Source organism: Oreochromis aureus, linkage group 8 (assembly GCF_013358895.1).
Source record: "Oreochromis aureus strain Israel breed Guangdong linkage group 8, ZZ_aureus, whole genome shotgun sequence".
Taxonomy (NCBI): domain Eukaryota; kingdom Metazoa; phylum Chordata; class Actinopteri; order Cichliformes; family Cichlidae; genus Oreochromis; species Oreochromis aureus.
In genome coordinates, this window is record NC_052949.1 from 20515495 (window position 1) to 20537067 (window position 21573).

General features: G+C 40.2%; 1 protein-coding gene across 2 annotated transcripts in view; it reads right to left on the reverse strand.

Moving 5' to 3' along the window:
* Positions 1–21074, reverse strand: part of itga3b (integrin, alpha 3b) — a 27656-nt gene extending 6582 nt beyond the window's left edge. The window contains exons 1-19 of one of the 2 annotated variants that reach the window (XM_031739684.2): positions 20721–21074; positions 7585–7712; positions 6389–6471; positions 5309–5549; positions 5041–5133; positions 4696–4900; positions 4060–4253; positions 3640–3728; positions 3423–3556; positions 2979–3065; positions 2815–2882; positions 2474–2616; positions 2166–2312; positions 1937–2037; positions 1377–1545; positions 1122–1196; positions 948–1027; positions 682–759; positions 147–261 (exon numbers count right to left, since the gene is read on the reverse strand). In XM_031739684.2, coding sequence (XP_031595544.1) covers positions 147–261; positions 682–759; positions 948–1027; positions 1122–1196; positions 1377–1545; positions 1937–2037; positions 2166–2312; positions 2474–2616; positions 2815–2882; positions 2979–3065; positions 3423–3556; positions 3640–3728; positions 4060–4253; positions 4696–4900; positions 5041–5133; positions 5309–5549; positions 6389–6471; positions 7585–7712; positions 20721–20896 — 2406 coding nt within the window. In that variant the 5' untranslated portion in view covers positions 20897–21074. The remainder of the gene's footprint in view (positions 1–146; positions 262–681; positions 760–947; positions 1028–1121; positions 1197–1376; positions 1546–1936; positions 2038–2165; positions 2313–2473; positions 2617–2814; positions 2883–2978; positions 3066–3422; positions 3557–3639; positions 3729–4059; positions 4254–4695; positions 4901–5040; positions 5134–5308; positions 5550–6388; positions 6472–7584; positions 7713–20720) is intronic. The other variant, XM_031739683.2, reaches the window with a different exon arrangement.
* Between the last annotated feature and the right edge of the window lie 499 nt (positions 21075–21573).

A 21573-nucleotide genomic window follows, 5' to 3' on the forward strand; every position in this document is an offset into this window, starting at 1 on the left:
ATGGCTGACACAATAATCCACAGCCGACGCAATATTAAACTTCTGAAGTCCTGGCTTCAAAGACAGGGTGGGGATGATGGAAATGTGGGTGAGCAACACGCATTATAGATACAATGTACAATCTCTGAGTGGTGAAGATGACTCACAGAAAAGGTGAACTCCACCAGACTGCCCACGTTACTCGTGTTGACCATGGCTGACTCGCCCATCACTGTCCCACCAAACTTTACAGTTTCCACCTGTGACTTTGCACTGGATACGCTAAAAGACAGATATGTTTCACACAGTGCAAGTAAACAAACTATAAGGAGGGTAATATGATGCACTGACCATTTTATTTATCTGCTCTTTATGTACAACAAAGGTTCTCAGAGTTTTTGATGACCGAGTACCAATTTAGGGAGATGGTTGAGTGTAGCACAAGAAAGAACCCTCCCCAAAAAAACCACATAAAGAAACCTAAAAGGTCCTCTAGGGGCACAGGAGACATGCCTAACCTAACAGATGTATAAGAGATATAGTAAATGCAATGCATATACTTACCATGATGCCTGTGATAATCTGCATAGTCAGTAATTAGGTGGTTTACGTGCTAAATACCTGTATTACTTTGAATTTTTCTCTGTTACTGAGAACCCTGAATGCACAGTATGTCATGAAACATTTGCGATTGGGACTTACAAGCTGAAGACGGGCTCAATGGTGTTTTCAATCAGCAAGGCCATAGGAACAGGCATTAGGTCACTCTGCTCACTAAGACTGGAGAAATTACAACATTGTGCATTATCTTAAAACAGCTTAAAAATTTGAACTTCATTAAAAAAAATGCAAAAAGCAGAAAATGAACTTTATTATTATATACAAGAGTATTATATTTACTTGTTTTCCGTGTTTAGAATTAAGCAGGAACAAAATACAATGTGCAACCAACATTATAAAGCCCTTACGTTGACAGCAGCAGCTGACACTCAATCTGTCGTGTGTGTAGGGTGATTCCTGATGTCTCAAATTTGAGCAGGAAAGACACCTATTAATAAAGCAATGCAAGCACATGAGAACTGTTGCAAACCCAACTGACCAGTATAAAAAGATAACAATAACTGTCAGCTGTTCAAACCTACCTTTTCGTTTTCGCTAATTGGGTTCCCCACCTCACAAATGACTGTATCAAGAAGAGTGCACTCAACTTTGTTATTCTAAACACAGAAGTAATAAACATAATTAGTTTTAATTTTAAAGGAACTGACATGACCAGAGATGTGGCTAAACATGACCAAACCAAACCAATACAGTGTGCATCTTGTAAGAAGAGTAGCATTAAAAAACAAAGGAGATTTAAATAAAAATGGGCATCTTCTGCCCTCCAGTGGACCTACCAAAGAACTGACACTGGCATATTTCAGCACATCAGGGATAGTGACATTGAGCACGACTCTGTGGGCGTCTTCAGCTAGCTTCCCTTCAGATTGATAGTTGGTAACATTTACCGCAAGCCCTATTTTCTTTATGGAGCTGTTGAACTGGAGCACTTGAACTTTGCCCTGACTGTAGAGGAACAACATGTATTAGCTTTGTTATTTAATGATTATTTTGCTTGACTAACACATATATGACATAGCAATAACAAAAACAAACAACAAATATGGCTAACGATGGCTAAAGTCCTAAAATGGACCTTTCCAATGGGAGTCCATAAGCAAGGGGGAAACCTCACAGTTTCACACATTTCACACTTCACTTTGTTTTCTTTGAGCTAATGGTAAGCTGGTACTGGTGGTAGCTTCATATGCATTATATATATATATACATGAGCACTGCAACAATCTTCTAACCTAACTGTGCAAGCTAACTAGTGTATTTTAACCTTTAAAAGTCAGCTTTGTGTCTATACATGAATGAGTCAAAGGATGCTTGGTTGCTCACTACATAAATTTACCTGGGATAAGGCTTTTCTTCATTTTCTTCAACAAACTTTGCTGTCAGTTGCAAGTTACTGGTACATTTGTTGTCTAAGCCACACGCCTTTTGAAAGTGAATCTGCAGGAAATAGAATAAGCAACATCATATCAAATCTTACAAGGGGACACTGGACTGTACCATTTCTTTACCATCTTCAAGTTATTGAAAAGGAAACCTGTAAATGAAGTGCATGCAAGACTCCGTACCTCAGTTCTTTGGCTGGATTTCTGCTCCGGGCTCAAAATTGGGAATAAGTCCAGGTTCTGTGGGTTTCGTCTGGCTCTAGTTATTGGTTCGTGTATTGAGAAGTTGAGTAAAAAGACCACTGGTTCCAGTTTGTCCCTCACAGGTTCCTGTGAATTAATTAAAAAGTTTCTTTTTGCTTGTCTCAATAAGCACAGGACTATCAGGTAGCCACAGTTTATTTGTCCTCACCAGTTACTCAGCAAGTAAATAACACAAAATGCACGGCTCAGTCAATACAACATCTGCAATATTTGTGTTGTGCACTTACGACTACAAACAGCTTGAGAGTTTCACACGCAGTTTTGGAAGATGTCATGGTCAGGTTGCCAGCGTAAGTGTTGATATCATTCTGAAAACGAACACGAGAGCTTCCTCTTCTCTCCATGTCGGCCTCTACCATATACATCACCGCTTTACAGAGTAAAAACAAACAGAAAAGATTCAAGCAAGCTCATGCAGTAAATAAAGGCTTTTTTTCTTACAATATAAAGAATTTGCATGGTGATGCACTTGTTTGTAAGTTGGAAACATTGTTCATTTGAAAAAAAAAAATTGAACACGGTAAGTTGTGAGAAACAGGATCAATAATCTATCTAAAGAAAAACTTACTGACAGATTTCTTGAAATTTGTATTTCCGGTGCTTAGAGTGAAAGACATGCACAGAGTAGCTGTAATGCTGTGAAGCACAAAGAGAAAGAGAAGAAGAACTGAGAGCTGAAAAAACACTCAAAAAGTCAGTTTCAGAATGACATAATTTTAGGAGACATCTCACCATGGTTTATCTCCAGAGCACATTTTATCGTCCACAATCTTAGGCTCGACAGTGAAGTTTTTGGTTAAGTGCACAACCGGTCGAGCTCTTATTTAAAAAACAAAACAGAACAAAACAAATAAATGAATCATTATAATAATAATAATATGAGAAATAACTCCATGAATACTGAAAAATAATAGACGTCATAAAATATATATTATATATACACTCACTGGCCACTTTGTTAGGTACATTTGTTCAACTTCTTGTTAATACAAATAATAGTCAGTCGCGTGATAGTGATCAGCCCACGACCTTCCAGCAGAATAACGTACTATGACACTATGTCAGAAAGCTCAACAAGGACTTCGCTGCACTCAAATGATCCCGAGATCACAACAGAATTGCCCAAATAGCACCTTTGTGTTGTGGTGGAACAACTTTGTTTTTGATTGTGTCTACCTGAGGAGGGCAATGCGATCATCCAGAGAGCCAACTAAGATATCAGGGTAACTGTTATCATCCACGTCCATCCCTCCGCTGATGGAGTAGCCGAAGGTCTGGAATTTTTCACCAAACGTCTTACCCATAATGGTCTGCAGAGGGAGTCATTGACACAGCTTTTTAGAAGAGTACTTTGAATAAAGTTTTTAAATGACCACAGAATGTCAGACGTTACCTGACTAGGCTCCTTTGATATTCCCTTTTTGCTTCCCATCCATATGCAGACCATTCCTGTCTGGTGGAATGGCGCTCCAACAGCAAAGTCTGGAGACATTAGCATTACAGTTAAACAAGTGCTGGAAGCATGACAAGCAAAGATGCTAGAAAAAAAAAACTAGGCACACTTTGTGTATGGGAAATATTTGTCCTCTAGGTGGCAGCAGAGAATGTTTTCAGGACTCATTTGAAACACAACAAGTTAATTACCTCTTGTTTACAGCTGAAATGATTTCAAATTACAGAAATATTCCTTTAGCGTGCTTTATGCTCACACCACAGTTTACTTGTGGTCCGGTGCACCACTTTGATTTCACTTTTTTAAACTAGAATATTATCAGATGTAGGTCCGAAAGAGATGCTGTGTTCATGGTCATACCTTGGAATCCGTCTTGGTTGATGTCGCCAATGGCGGCCAACGCAAGGCCGAAGGCAGAATCAGATGGGCCTTTCAAAACCATTGAGGCGGTCTTCTGGAAAAATCCATTCTCGTTCATGAAAATGTACACTGCTCCCCCCACTTCATTCTTACGGTCAAAGTAAAAGGGGGCACCCACAATCAGGTCATTCCAACTAGAATATGCAAGACAAAAATCCACATAAGCATGTAAATATAAAAAAAACATACACATGGTTATGTATAGCTAAACATTCAACACAAGTCACCAAAGCTATATTAACTGCTTCTCAAGAGAACTTTCTACGGTACCTAGAATCCTAATGCCCAACTAGATTTCTAGATAGAGAAACACCTGATTGCTTCATAATTTCAAAATGAATCCGTCATCCCTGCCACAGAAATTCACTATTATCATCAGTGTTGAGACACACACTGCTTCACTGTTATGCACCATATGCATAAAAAGGCAAATCATGGCCAAAGAGCATCTTTGATTCCAGCTATGTGTACTGTGAGAATCAAACACAGAATGACGGTCAATATATTCTAAATCTATGTGAAAAAAAATCATTGTTCATTTCCCCACAGTTACACTCTCTTGGTGTAGAAACGCACCTGTCATTGTTCAGATCTGTCACTGCCAGGCTGTTTCCAAAGTAGGAACCCACTTGTTCCCCATGGATGATCTGCTCCAACAAAAGCTTTGCTTGAGTTTTATTTCCAAAAATCACAGCACCCTTGGACTCATATCTGGGAGCCCCTGTCACCACTGTCGAGTCATCATAGCTCAGCAGCTTCTTTTCTTCGAGAACTGAATAACCTGTAAATGAAAGTGCTTGAGAATCAGAGATGCTGTTTTTGACAATTGCTCATCTGACGGTAGGGAGATTGAGAGTGAATCTTACTAAGGTTCCCAATGATTTTCCATTTGAAATGTCACAAAGATACAATAACACTTACCTATATAACTATATGCTTTATCTAGACTTTCAAAGCTTTTTTCAGCATTGTTCCAGGGCTGTTGTGCATCTATCCGTATCACATGAGCATCTCCTTTAAAACAAAGCAGAATCACACAACAATGTTAAAATCAGCTTAATACATAATTCAAGAGTATCCAAGACATAACACAATCCAATCAAATCTAACAGACTTGCACAGAGTGCAAATAATGAGTAACCCCATTATTTCAGCAGTAGGCAAAACAGGTTGACTCGACAGTTCCCACCTTGCCAATTGTAGCTGCCTGGAGAGCCTAAATAGACATCAGTTTCCGATATAGTGCCTGAGATGCCCATGTTGCACATGCCGTCCAAGGTGTGGTCGTTGTTGGGATTGCAGACATCATAATTTTCTCTCTGCCACTCATCCTCTTGGTCAAAGGTCAGGTCGTTACTCCTTACATAACATTTTCCTAACATCCGCCACTGATTCGCCGACATAACCTTCACATATCGATGTCCGCATGCCTGGAGACCAGAGAAAGTATTGAAGAAGTGCAGTGTGTCATATCAGAAATTGACAGTGCTTAAACTGAGGTCAATTCAGTGACTAGGAAAAACAGCTTCAAGTAAACTGAAGAATCTCAAACATCAATATAATGAAACCAGTGTCGCTGCTTTTTAATTTACAGAATGGAAACGGTCCACCCTTTGAGCAGTTACACGAAATAATCAGATATCAATTTTAGCCTTCTAAAAGAAGTTTAAACAGTCAAAGATGTTTGAAACATGCTAATATTAATTTCTTCCTGATAAAAGAGAGTTTTTCTGTCCCACGGTCACCAAGTGCTCACTCATACGGGGTTGTCTGATTGTTGATGCTGCTGTTGTGATCTGGTGCTATTTAAAAATAAATATATAAAATATATAAAAAAAATAAATGCATTAATATGTATGATAGAAAAATAAAAACATGGAAATTACACCAATTAGTGCTTGAACAAAAGCGGAAACATATTGACAGATTAGGAACAACATGCTGTTAGTTTCCCCTCACTGAAAGTAAAACGTGTTCTCCAGTATATCGTAATTTTCTAAAATATTAAAGTAATTTAAAAAAAATCTCTTGATCAAAATGTAACTTCGCCCTAAACATGACACATTATTGCATTTTCTCCCTGTGTGTATCATCCTGTCTCAGGTGTGTGTGTGTGTGTCTACAGTAATTAAACATTGCAACCAGTCAAATGTGTCATCTCTTAAACTAAATAATAAAACAAAACATCCTGTGTGTCAGCTCACCCTGCCTTGTGCACAATATCACCGGTAGTTTTGACTCATAGAAAGAAAACAGGAAGTCATCTCACCAACACGTGTCCATCTGGGTGGCCCCTCTGACTGGCCACTGTCACACCCAACCACATGCCCTCCACCATCTCAGAGGTAGTTGCTGTGGATGTGTCATAGGAGGTAGGTTAATTATTAAGGCAACTGTTTTAATTTGTCATCAGACTGGTGCTGACAGGAAGGTCATTACAGGTAATTACCTTTTTTTCTGCTTTATAAGGTTCCCTATTTTACTTCTTGTTCTTTTATTTCAATAGAGCGTTTACAACCAGATTTCTATTTCCCATCATATACTAATCAAATCAAACCAGCATGCAGTACAAAATCGACCATTCCAGACTATTTATTACATTAAAAGAAACATTCAGCATGGCTATGGTGATCACAGTCATCAGAACACCTACTCAAACTGTAAATGCAAACCTTCATGCAGCCTGGATCATGCCCTGACAAATTTTAACCACAAAAATGTGCTGGGACTGCAGCAGCACTCATTCTAACCTTAACATGAAAAGTGATTCAGAATCCTCTTATTATACCATTTACCCCTAGCTTTGCATGGGGGAGGGGTCTGTCACTAAATAACAATCTGTTCATGTAAAGGTGGACAAAATAATTCCAAATGCTCCAAAGGATGCTTGATGATTTTACTGAAATGATCTGACACAGTTCTATAGTCCTTACTGTAAAATGAGGAAGCTAGCTAGTGTTCATTTAAAGGTTAATATTTTTTGTTCCTCACATTAGTTACATCCTTTTGAGGCCCTGTGCAGGGGAAAACCAGTTTTAACACATGAAGTTCACTCAGGGAGTACAATCCTAAATAGAGTTTAGCTGTGAATCTCCTATGGCTGTGTGAAGTAAGCATTGCTGAATGTCTCAGTCATATGGGTGATTCCTAAATTTTAGTTTAAACCCAAACTGGTTTTGAAAAATGTGCTAAGGCAGGAAGGAGGGTTTAAAAAAATGTAAGTGCAACATGCAGTCTGGGTATACCATGACTAATTGTTTGAGTTTTTTTGTTTTTTTAAATTTGCTTTTGTTGGAGATCTCTGCTTTTGCTGTTTCATTTTGCAACACCATCTGTTACGTTTGCGTCAAATCTATGGAAGTGCTATACAAAATATAAAATCTCTTAATGGAACAGTTCAGAAACAGCTATAACACTGCAACCATGCATTCCCTTCATCGCATCAGTGCTTCGCAGTGATCTTACTCGAGGTAACCAGGTCCATTCTGGAGCAGTCAGTGGTGTCGGTGGTAATGGGACAGAAGTAGACGGCGCCTGTTTCATTGACTTTCGGTAGAGATTGTGCTTTTTCTTTGGGCGCACCTATAAGAAGCCTACAAAGGCACAGAGCAACACAGAAAGAACAAAAACACAGAAAGAACAAAGAAAGAAAAACAGAAAGAAAGAGATAAACAATGTTTGAAATCACAATGGAAGTGTGGCACAGTGTTAGACAAAGCTATGACACTATCAGCAACGGTTTATCAGATAACCTTCTAGACACAAAAAAAACACACACCATGCAGCTTAACCAGGCAATCATTTATATTTCACCTCTGCAATATTCTTGATATTTATAATTGAGCTACTTGTATATATTACAGCTATTTATTATTTTGTAAATGTTGTAACATATTGTATTATTTAATTAGTTCAGTCTGTTACTGTTATTGTCTTGGAGGAACTGTAACCCACATTATTTCCTTAAGGATTATGAAAGCATTCTGATTGTGATTAATGGCACAACTTTTATGCACAGCATTTACCCTCTTAGAGAGTGTGTGACGTGACCTGAGATGTTAAGATTCAGGGTCTAAACACACAAAAAAAGCAGACTCATTTCACATGAAAAGAAAGAGTGAAGTAGTCGGACCATGACCTGGGACAAGCTTGGGCAGCGTACACTCACACGCACACACCCCTACGCACGCACACACACACATGTATAGAGAAATTAGCTTCTTGGTGATAGAACGGCTCTTTTTGTCCACTCACCGAGACACTCCCTGCATCTGCACCTCTTACCGCACCACAGAGCTTTGAAGTAAAAGGGATTACTGCTCTCTGAGGCTCTGCGCAGGAACACACCATTTACCGCCAGCAGAAGATTTATTAGCTCCACTTTGTAGGCGAAAGGTGTGGACAAGCTAGTTTACAATATGTGAGCGAGTGACATATGCATTAAAAATAAAAGCACTCAGTGCTTTGGTCAAAGTGGGTAACACAAGCATGTCATTCTTGTCATTTAAGCGTCCTGAAAATGATTGCAGTGCTGTCAGTGTTGACAATGAGTTATCAGTATTGTGGGAAAGAGTAGAAAATGAAAAATAAGTAAGTCAAGATGTTCATGATTGTTGACCTACTAACTGCGAGTATAGTGGGAAGCCAGCTGTCTCTCTTATTCACACTGACAAGTTAGAATAAATAAAGGTCCCAAATGTAAAGTTAAAAATAAGTCTTCACAGTAAAATCACTGTGCTTTCAAATCCCACTTTCTCCCACGAGTCAGCCTGGGATTACTCCAACTTGGGGAAAGATAATTTCTCCTAAAAGATGAATCACAGCAAAAGGCTGTGCCATGCTAAAAACTGGAGGTCTGAAGACAAAGCAGGAATCACTGAACAGGGTCTGTTAGCACTTGCTCTTGGTTAGTCATACCTGATTAAACACTACTCACAGGTTCAAACACAGTGAGCCCATGTACCAGGCTTCACCACTCCACCAGAGTCGTCTACATATATACACACATTCACAGTGATATCAGCATTAACATGCCCCTATAAACATTTACAATCTTAATCTGATTGCAGGGCTAAGCACAGACAAAATTATTCCCTCTTTGATGTCTCACCTGAGCATGCAGAGTCAGACATGCAAATTAGTCACATGGACCGACTTCCACTGATTTTAGATCAAATTACTCTAAAAAGTATTTGAATTGTGGCACATAAGCTGACAAAACACTGAACTCAGATCAGACGCTGTGGCACACTAATTCCTTGACATTAATCAGATATGTTTATAGGTAAGTTGAGACATCATCTCTTTCCTTTTATGAATGCAGTATAACAGCACCAGCACCAGCACAACCACTTCTCAATATGACGACAACCACAAAGAGACAAGACGGCTGCTGAGAGCCAGCAGTTTCCAGGTTAAACTGTCAGAGGAGACCTTGGGTGTGGTAATTATTCAGTAATGTGGACAGTAAATAAGATACAAGATACCACAGAGGTTTGTAGTGGTGAATGGACCTAACAGAAACACGGAGAGGAGTCCCATTCAGTGTGGCGTTGACATTCTTTTGTTTATCTGTGTACATGTCTATGTGTGTGTGTGTGGTCTTACACTACAGATTAACTAAGCCGATGAGAAGCAGGCGTGTAAAGCTGTTGTGTTTTTGAGCTGCAGGACACAGTGTCCCAAAACACTAACTCAGATATTATTGTAAAGCCACACAAGGCCTCATGGGAGCTTTATCCAAAGCACTCATAAAGGGAACGGCGTCAAGCCGCAGACTGGGCAAACTTGACACACAGATAGCAGTTTGAACTTTTCTCACTCTGAATAGAAATTATGAGGAAGCAGGGTAGGGTACAAAGTCCAGTATTAATCATGCATTCTTTAGGGCATTTGGAAATCTTGGCTAGCAGGGTGCTGGTTGCAGAAAACTAGAAAAAAAAAAATACTGTCACCGTCTTACCATCTCAGTGGCGCCATGTGGGTCACCAGTGTTTGTTGTTGAAATTTAACAAAGCTGAGTGATACCATCATATCTAACCCAAGACAGGGGTTATCAGCTACCTTAGGTTCACGTACGTGCTACATGAACATTTTAAGAATAGGTTGACAAGTCGGCTAACTGACGAATGTTAGATGAGAATCCCACGTGTCAGGCAAATATGAACAATCAATAAATATTTTTTAAATATCATTTGTTGTCAATACTGGAGGATAATATATATCATATATTAGACTATTTGTCATTAGAGAAAAGTGTTGCAGATCGCAAAATACAAAAGGTTTACTAAAACGCCTTTCTCCATAGCTTCCAGTGTATGCTATGTTGTGTATAGGACTACATAAACAAAAAATTGTACCAGACACACGACACAATTAACCTACGCCTGTTTTTAAAAATAAATGAGACGCAGAGTTAGCTCAAAGGTTCAAAGGGCTGTCTTTATAGTCAACCAGTCTAAAATGCTGCACAAGTCACAGTAATAAATAATGTCTATGTTTTAGCTTTAGTTCGACTGCTAGACGATTTTTGAGATGATACCAATACATGCTCATAATTTTGATATATTGACCAATATTTATATGTTTTTCTTTCAGGCACATGACATAAACAGATCTCCCTAGCAACATTTATGTGTATTTATATACTACAGATGAATTAGACAGGCTCTAGTTTTAGCATCTTTTCTTTTTAGTTTTTTTTGTTTATCATTTTTTGATCGACTTAAATCCTGCGGTAGAGAATCAGGGAGATGAATGTCCTTCCAAGAGAAGCTCGATCCATGCATTTATGTTCATATTTGGCCCCTACATGTGGTCAGTCAGCTCCAGCTTGTTAATGTATCACTGGGCATGTTTGATTGTTTGTGACAAGCCATAATGACCCTAATCCCACTGAGCAATGTCCCAGTGCTCCCAACAATCAGACTGCCACTGTTCATTTTTAATGTTAACATATAAGAGTAGCTACTTTTGGCACAAAAAAAAAAAAAGAACAAGCTTATTTTCCAAAATTCCAAAGTTTCGCTTGAAAAATGACCTTGATATCATCATGATTATGGATGCACGGAGGACAATAGTAACTGAACGTTTTCACTTTTTCAAATAGTGCAGTACAGAACCATAGACTAAACATCGTTACTAGCCCGTCCTTCACATTCCTGATCTTGAGTGAACAACTTGCAACTAAATGTCAACTTTTTCATTAAAAGCAGATCTCTTTTTTTGATGAACCCACATTTCTCTGTTGCATATGTAACCCTCATAAAATTGGCGTATACCTGATTAACAACGAGGTGACTTGCACCTCATATTCCGTCCTGTCCTAGCTGCGTGCTCTCCTCCTTATCGCCTTCCATGCTCATCACCTCCTCATAAACAGGCTGTCAAAGGCTCGGCTAAATGGAAGGGGAGAAGCAGGCAGCTGCATTCCAACTCCAAGGACATGTTGCAATTTGCCCCTTCTGTCTAACAAGTCATCCAAAAGGCTGGCTAAACCAAACATTTACTGTTTGCACCCAGCTAAGGTGAGGCTTAGTTAGACTGCATTCTTGACAACAGGACTAAAAATCTTAGAAGAAGACAGTTTGATGGACTACTGTATATTTGTGTCAGCCATTAAGTTAAACAAACAGTGGTTCATTTATCTAGTCGTGTTAGCCGGCACTGCCTCGGAAAAGCCTCTAACTTGAAGCAAGAACAGATGAGCGGGAAAAGTTTCTCAACAAAGGAGGGGAGCTGCAAGGGAAAGGGCGAAAGGGCTGATCGTAAGCAAATGTCAGAGTCAACACAAACAACTTCTCTTGCAGTTAATTAAAATTAAGCCACGCTCACCTATAATCTTTACCCCCCACCTGTCTATTTGCTGCTAAGATAACACCAACAACAGTGAAACCAGGAAATCCGACTTAATTAAACCCTTTTTGGGATGACATTTCCTTTCCAACTCACAGGATTTTGAGAGATTATCAAGACGAGACAAAGCGCGAGTTAGTCGGGTTTACAGTCAAACTGGCGTCTCATTAAGAATACACACATCTTCACGTTGATCAAGTCGGAGCCGTTATGAGACACGGGATACAGGTGTTTAACGGGCAAATTTGTATTTTTCCCCCCTTAAAGGCCTTTATCTTATATGTGAAGAACAGGAAACATTTAAAAGTGGGTGAGGGAGAGAAACCGTCACAAAGAGATTCAGATGGCGGAAGGAAAGGTGAGCAACACGAAGCAAAGTGGGAAACTTTCTGCCTCAAGCCTGCTGTTCCAGATATAGCTTAAGGCAAGCTGTCTGTCACAGGATTTGACCGCAGCCCTTTTAATAATATTAAAAGTAAACCATGTGCCACCGATGACATGTCAAGTTCTCACAAGTGACACTGATTTTGCACAGCAAACTGAAATTAGCTAAAAAAGAGAAGCTATGAGGTGATTGTAGCTCAGTCACCAGTCTGCATGCCAAAAATCCTCGGGCAGGATACTAACCCCAAGTTGAATGTGTGTAAGTGAGTGAATGAGGCGTGTTGAGTGCTCAGAGTAGAAAAGCACTATATAAGAACCAGTCCATTTCAATTGTCATGACACCAGGTAAAGATTATAATATTGCACAATATTATTGTACGTAAAATTATACAGTATTTACAGTAAAACAGTAGTTTTATGAATTATTTTATATTTTACTGTTGACCTGGACCAGCACAGCCATTTTTCACACCAGTGCTGTACTTGGATCGGGGTACAGTGTGGTGACACCATACTGTATCACTCTAACTGCAACACAAACCCAAAATGTACAGGCAAAGAACAAATGCAATAAAATATTATTAATCCTCACTTTTTATCTTAAAAACACAACATCAGTCACACATATATACAAAAAACTGCAAAGTCTCATCTACTGCATCCTCAGTGTTTTTGTTAGTATAAACTGGAGCACCACATCAAACTCCCAGTGATTTCAAGGCAACACTGCCACTTCTACTGAAGAAGAAAATAAATACAGATCATACTAAATAGTGACTCAGTTTGCAGATCGAATTAAGCCTAACGATGAGAAGAGACTAGACACAAGATCTTTTTATGATCTTCTAATGACGTAATGACTTCAGTGGACGATGAGAATCTGTGCTCCACCTCTCCCACCTCCTCCTCTCCTCCTCTTGGGGCATCAATCCCTCCCCCACCCAGAGGGGGCACTCCACCCTTTTCTGGCTGATGACTTGGAGGTGCTAATTCTTATCCCAGCTACTGCACACTTGACTTGTAGAAGCATATCATCTGTGATACATACGGCACGTCATAACCTGTCTGACAAAGATGACAAGGGATGAATCATGGCAGCTTTTAAGAAAATGAAGGTGAATGCAGAATGCCGCATACTCCAGGAAAAATGACAATTTTTTTTTTTGTTGTGAAAGGCCTAGTTTGTGGTGAGGCGCTGGCAATAATGAAAAAGGCAAATGTTGAGCGCCGTTACAGTTTGAAACATGCTAAACTTGATGAGAGGACCAATGCACTTGCAACTCAAAATTAACCCTCTTCCTCTTTTTGAGTTTGAGTGCTCAAAAAGCATCTTTCACACAACAACAGACTGAGAGCCAGAATAGTACGCGTGTAAGTTTTGTGGTGAGTGCAATTTACAGCCAAGAAGCTAAAATCTCATGAGGCTAAGTAACACAGTGGTTATAGACTTTTTTGTTGGTCTTTCTTTCTTACAATATTACAGACAAAACTCAACAATCAAACACATGGAGAGTGAAGTAGAAAGCACACAGTGCAACATAGGAAGTCCCTCAGCCTCAGCCCATTGGGAACGTTACTTTAAAGTGCAGACTTCACAAAGGCCTGCAATAATTATCCACTGCCGAAAACACATGCACTTGCAAATTCAGCATTCTGACACAAAGGTAGAGAAGAAACACAGAGCCAGAGGGAAGTGGAATGTGAGCGGCTCCTGCCACAGCCAATCAGCATGTGGTACTGCAGCCGTTATTCTAACCTGTACCTGTGTCTACTGAGCTGTGCCAGTATATGCACATAATTGAGCCTATACTTTATATCGGTCAGTGCTAATTATAAGACAAAGCATTTCAGTCATTTCAACATTCATGCTGAAATGACTTTCTTCAGCGAGGAATTTAATGCCTCAGGAAACTAATAAATGTGTAATACATTACTTCTCCGAGTAACTACTCAAACAATGAGTACAGCTGTGATAAATCCAGGTCATTGTACTTTCAGGAAACAAAGAAACTACGTGAGGCGGTGAGCACACACTTTCCATTCATATCATTCACAGTAAGCACGCCTAGTTCTTAACACACTTAATGAATATGTGCCTGCATGTACAGAACAAAGTTGATGAGTCATCTCTGGTCAAACAGTGATGAAAGAGCATGAAGTAGAAAACATGGCTCACAGAGACTCACCTTCACTTTGCATCTCAGGACTTATTATGTCAGGGCAGGGCAATTTGGATATGTATATAGATATTAACATACCAGCATGAACAATAACAGCAAACTACAAAAGCCTAAGCCTTACAACTATCATAATGTCAAATTATCTACTTTAAAGATTTACATTCTTGCAATATGGACTAGACTAAGATTAAGCTTCTCTCTATAATGACAAGCATCACTGTTAGTGCATTTAAATGTTTATACAAAAGGGAGAAATGTAGGAATGCACCGCAAACCATTTTCACACATAGCAGACTGCTGATAAACTTTGTTCTCTTTTTTTCACCAGGGTACATTTTTAGTGGAAATGAAATGCAGACGAAAGAGGAGATGACAACAATGTAATACAGTTGAATAAAGAAAAAAGAAAGGCATCTGTAGACAGGCACCCACACGAACAGGGTATCTCAGCTGGACAAACATCCTGTTTGAAAACCACCATCTGTCTTTGGTGAAACAGTAACAGGAGACCAAACTAATTTAGAGCCAGCTCGACAAATTAAACATGGCAGGACATCCCCCTGATGATAAAGAAACTCACTTTTTATTGGCAACAAGTGAAACCTAGTCTGAAGCGGGCAAAGAAAGTTCAGCTTGTGGTTGCAGGTTTGTCTGCTGTCACTGGATGAATAATATCGTCAAGTAGTGCTGCAGGGTGCAGGCACACACACACACACACACACACACACACACACACACACACACACACACACACACACACACACACACACACACACACACACAAACTGACATAGAGAAATACACCAATCAGGCAAAACATTGTGACCACCGACAGTTGTGGTAAATAACTGATCTTCTCTTCATCACAGTATCCGTCAGTAGGTGAGATATATTAGGGAATAGACAAAAAAAATAGACAAACGTGAGGATTTGAGCGAGTTTGACAAGCACCAAATTTTGGAGAGGCTGGCCTGTGTTGTCTGATCCAACAGATGAGCTACAGTAGCTCAGATTGATTAAAAAAATAACACTGATTCTGACAGAAAGGTGTCAGAACACACAGTGCATCACGGTTTGTTGTGTATAGGGCTGCATAGTCACAGACCAGTCAGGGTGCCCATGCTGACTCCTGTCCACCACCGAAAGCACCAACAATGGGCACGCAAGGACCAGAACTGCAACATACAGTAATGGTCCAGTGACCTGGTCCTATGCATCACGTTTTCTTTTACATCGCTTGGATGACCGGGTTTGTGCGCATCGCTTACCTGTATAACACCTGGCACCAGGTTGCACTATGGGAAGAAACAAGCTAACAGAGCAAGCTTGCCCAAAGCATCACACTGCTTTGGGCAATGTACCATCCTCAGCACGTACCATCTAAATGGTACGTGCCAAGTGCTGTTCCATCCTATCAGAGCACTCAAAGTGCTTCACACAACTTACCTCATTCACCCAGCACTTTTTTCTATGCTCTGAGTGCTTTCTATTTAACATTCACACACATTCACACTCCAGTGGCCAAAAGCCACCCCATGGTCTACAATAATACCTAAGCATTGTTGTAGACCATGTACAGTTTCATGGAAACTGAATCCTGTGAAGGCTGTGGCCTCTTCAGCAGGATAATGCACAGTGCCTCAAAGCAAAAATGGTTCAGAAATGGTTTGAGTAGCACAACAATGAGTTTAAGGTGTTGACTTGGCCTCCAAATTCCCCAGATGTCAATCCAATCACCCATCTGTGGGATGTGCTGGACAAACGTGGATGTCCCACCTCGCAAAACTGTTGCTAACATCTTGGTGCCAGATACCACACTACACCTTGAGGGGTCAAGTGGAGTCCACAACTCGATGGGTCAGGGCTGTTTTGGCAGCAGAAAGTGGAACCAACACAATATGAAGCAGGGGTCATAACGTTATGCCTGAACGGCGTACATACAAATGTATACATGTAAACAGGAATACACATACCGCTGGACTAAACCTGACCACGTGCTTCTCAGTGACGCCATACCTCAGTAGTGAACTGTGAAGCCAGAAATCACAAGAGACTGGCAGTATTAGTAAAAGTATTACTATTAAAATGTTGTCTATTGCTGTATGTAAAAGAACAGAAGCAGCTGTGGGAGACATCGGAGGACAGTCAGCCACACAGCTGTAACAGAGCTGACAGCAACCCATGTTCACGTGCATGTTCAGTGCCAAGTTTCTCTCAGATATTACTCAGCTTATATAAAAGAAGTGCAGGTGTGCATGAAACATCTGCCTTTACCTGCTAATGCCTGGAAATTTTCCAACACCAGATTTTTTTTTTTTTTTTATCTCTCTTTGTTTACATATTCATTTCATACATGTATTTATTTATAAATATTTATTTAGCCTTTTATCAGTAATAAGCGTTGGAACATCCTATATTTATACCAGCACTTATTTGTATTTTACGGACGCACAACAAGTTGCAGCACACGCACACTTCCTAAAAGAAATACCAAGTGTAATCCAATACTTGTGGATCATTTCTCTCTTCAAAGGTGAAAAATGGCATGAAGACAGAGAGGTACTGGAGCATATGGGTTTTTCTAGCTACAGGTAGCTCCCAGTAGCCTGGAGGCTAGCTTCTTTTCTGTGCTGCTGAGGGCATTTATGTAACCGGGAGAGGAAAGAGGGAGGGGATCTCTTACACTTTTGTTAAGATAAAAACAGTCCTCACTGCAGGTATTTCTAATGAAAGCGCCACCATAACCAATCTCCTCTGTGGAGATTAGCAGGAACCCCGAGCCGTGCTGTGATCCATTTCAACATGTTTTTAGAAGCAGTCGTTCACTTTTTGTGCTGCTACACAGAATGCAACTCATGTCATTACCGGCTGATTGGATACAGCGAATAACTGCGTTAAGATCAGGGCCTGTAACCATGGTAAAGGGATTTTATACCGACAGCAGTCGCTCAACATAAAACCACTTTAACCCCATTTTAACCTACTTGTTACTCCAAGTTTCTATTTGATATTCTATTTGAAAATGATTCTGTGTCAGTGTAAAACCTTGCTTGCATGTAATAGACATGAAAGTGTTGCATCGAAGCATGACACTAGCCCTTTGATAGACCTCGTTCAATGACAAAGACCACTATCATATATGTATAAGAAGGAATGTCGGATTACAGTCAGGTTTACGGCCCACAGACTTTTATCACTGATCAGTCCAGTGAACAGTTCTATTGAGTGTGTAAGGGCCTTTACACAGCTCACAATCCATTGCACAATACTGTACTGGAGCACGTAAACGACACAAAAAGTTGTGATAAAAGAGTAAAAATGTAAAATCACCGGGGTGTTTTGAGAAAAAGGGTTTACTAGAAAAGTTTACTTCCATCGAAACATATGACGAAAGGTGGCGTATGTTCCTGTGCATGTTCTAACTGAACATCAGATGTGTGTACAGCGGGTGGAACAGTTTAATGTGCACCTCGCAGCAGAAAGGGGAAGGCCCCGTCAAATTAAATCGTTGACTTTCATAGTCTCTGGCTGCTGCAGTCAGACAGGGATGATCCTCGAGCCCAGCCACGTCAACTCTGATCAAATATTCATCAGTCAAAAGAATGTGTTATTTTTCCAGCTTTCATCTGTAAAATGAAGCAGTTTTTGATCAGTTTGAGTCAAATATTTGGAGTTTTTATGTGTATTCTCTCTTGGATAATCATTCTCCCTCCTGTCTTGTCTCAACCTGAAACCTGGCAGGTTGTAACTGTGCAGAGAAGAGTAATACATTCCTAAAATACCATAAGGTCAGGGGGCTGGAAGAGCCAATAGGTGGCCAGCTGACTGCCCTGTTTCCCCCCCCCTTCCCTGAAACAACAGAGAACAAAAAAAAAAGGCCTTCTCAGGAAAAAAAAATCTCTCTGAGACCTTAAATGGGTGATCCAAACAGAGAGGGGGAGTGGGGAGGGGAATAGTTGGTACAAATTGGCCTCAGGTAGTTCTTGGATTATTTGGGTAAAGCCCATCCCCAACAAGAAGCAATGCCGGTCTACTAATTGGACATGCAACCCATATTCAAAATATATTGTTGAAATTCAGCTCAGCAACCATTCAGTGTAACTGGATAATAACCTGCATCTTAGAAGGTTTCAATTAAAAAAAAGAACAACAAACAAACTCTTTATTCCAGAAACGGGAGTGGAAGCCATTTGGCTCGACTGTTATCCTGAACTCTGACTCACAAGGACAACAAAGAACAGTGTTCTTCTCTGTACATGTCATGACTGGTGCATACATCGTGGTGTTTTTCAGATATTCACACGGCAGTTCTAGCCAGAGAAAATATGTCGCTAAAAGCTGTAGGGTTCATTGAGACAGATGTGCAACCACAAAAGAAACTTATTTTAAAATCCCTTCCTCTAAGACATCGCAGACACCAGCACACTGTTATGTCTTTACAGAGTCATGCACTCTTATCGCCTATCAACTCGGCCTCCTACTGTTTTGTGAGCGCCACTATCTCCAAACCACATATCAAAGCAGGTTTCACTTATGTCTGGTAAGATGAAATAGGTGACATCAACAGCATTGTGCTTTTTCCCCTGCAGATGTGTGCTACACTGCATGCCCACAACATGACATGCCCTGCTGTGTGATGTGAATCTTTACGTTTAAGCAGAAGACGTATTTTCAGTGTGAGATTTAGGCTACAATTATATTAATGTTGCAGTAACGTTAGTTTTTATGGGTTCAACAGAGCTAGCAGCATAGCTAACACTGGCCAATAACCAACACATATGGACTTAAGCTTGGCAGTACAGGAGTATGTTATTCATGCAATTCATGCAGACATATATTTCTTCCCCTTTCCAGTTTTATGCAGAATCATCTAGGTTTATACTTACAGCTCAGACATGAGAATGGGTTTGGTCTTCTAATCTAATCTGTCATTGGATGACTTGAAATGATAAACCTTACATCTAACTTCACTGATAACAGCACAGAGGAAGTGGGCTCTGATCTGAAACGTTTCTTCATGCTTTACTCTTCAAAGCAGAACCACACTGATAACAGCACATTACAAACATGCTGTGTGATCATGGATGCGGACGGATGAAGGGGCCGCTCTAATTGACCGAGTGAAATCCTATACTGCACAGTAACACAGTTTGAGGAGCTCTCATTAGATATGCCACGAAGACAGCAGAGATGTGACATCCCTGAACATCAACAGATACAAAAGCAGTCACTTCCTATGTAAATCCGTGCAAGTGCTCCACACTGGTGTTAAGTTGTTAAGTGTTACAGGCTAGTGAAGAGCTTTAATAGGAAACAATACAATACAGCCAGCTAGATCATCACTGAAAGTTCAATCACAGTGCACTGAAATGCACATCATACTAAAAATGCTCTTATTGTACAGGACTGGCTTTCAAACTAGAGGCATACACGTGGTTTACAAACCAGGAGTTATCTGTGTTCAGAGAATTGTGAATTCTGGTTAAAAACAAGTGTGTTTGTGAGTGTGCCGTTTCCACCAACAGCTGGACCAGCAGCAGAAACTATTAAAAATAAATCTCATCTATTCATTTTAAACAATGCGATTTTCAGTTTCGTTCATTATTGTGTCAATAATGAATAAAAAAGAAAGAAGGAAAAAAAACTGACAGTCAGATAAAACAAAGACTGAAATGTAATTTGTGTAAAAGTTATGTAATATGGTGATCGTGTAAAACTGAAAAAAGAAAAAAACAAAACAAACAGTTTTGCTTTCAAAACAGGTCACATCAGGCCGGACGTGTTATGAGACACGTTTTCTACACGTTGACAGCGCACGGCAAAGATTTATAACGGCGCCGGGTACGAACTTCGTCGAATTACTTCCAAAGAGCGTAGAGCACCTGTCTTATATTCTCACTATACTAAAAAAAATGTCTGCGATGGTTGGCCTAACTAAATCTGCAGACGTGGTCTCCAGCAGGTCGTTTCTCTCACAGGTAGTATGTAAACGCGCGACAGGTGGCAATAAAGCGTCTCCGTATCGTCGTATCCGACTTTTGCGCAGTTAACCGTGCACAGTACGAGGTGAACAGAAAGTGTTGCTTTTCCACGACTGTTTGCCTGCCGACATATTACCTCTAAATTAAAAAAGAAGAAAATATAAAGCAATTTCTGAAAAATGCATTATCCGACTGTACTTACAGATACTGTCTGGAGCCCACCGTCTTCTCATGCAAAGCTACAGAGAACCCAAACAAGCTCCCACTGGTTTTCCCCTCTTTGATCACAGGAAACCGTTCATCTATATTAAATCCAGTGCAAGTTTGCGTATAGTGGCACACGGCCAAAACAGCGCAGAGTAAAAGTCTTTGAGGCATGTTTCCGTTGTTTTCTCCCTTGTTAGGTGCACTCAGCTCTTGCAAGTCCACGATCAGCGAACGAGCATGGGGTCCGGGTGGCAACTCTGCCGCAATGAGCTCCAACAGGTAGGCTGCTGCTTCACAGAGACCTGCCCATGAACAACCCCTCTATGCAAAGTCACTGCCTAGGTGTCGGCGCCTCATGCTCTGCTGCCCTGCCCCTAGTGGTGTCCCTCCCTTCCTGTCAGATCTCGACATCCTTCGGAAGCAAGTGCATTAACTACACAGGGAGCTGCAGACTCTAGCGGTGTGCGATGCAGCAAATTTTAGTATCAATCCGGAACCAAGTAAATACAGGGCCCGTTTTGTTGATACCAATACCGATACTTGTAAAGGCAGCTTATACAGGGAGGAGCAGTGTGCTATGATTTATGAAAGGAATCATCAATTTGCATATTCTCTACACATTTTTATGACCGCATGATCGGTGCGATTTTCATTTTCCACAATTGATACAACAAAACACACCTTTCAGCTTTTCGTCTCTTTTCATGTAATTTGAAGCTAAATTTTTTTAGGAGACCCGAAATATAGACGTGCATATCTCTAAAGCACTTTATGTCAACTTCTGTTGTTTAAATGTGCTATAGGCTGTATAGGATTTTTTCATTGTGCACGTTTAAGGTATATTTTTT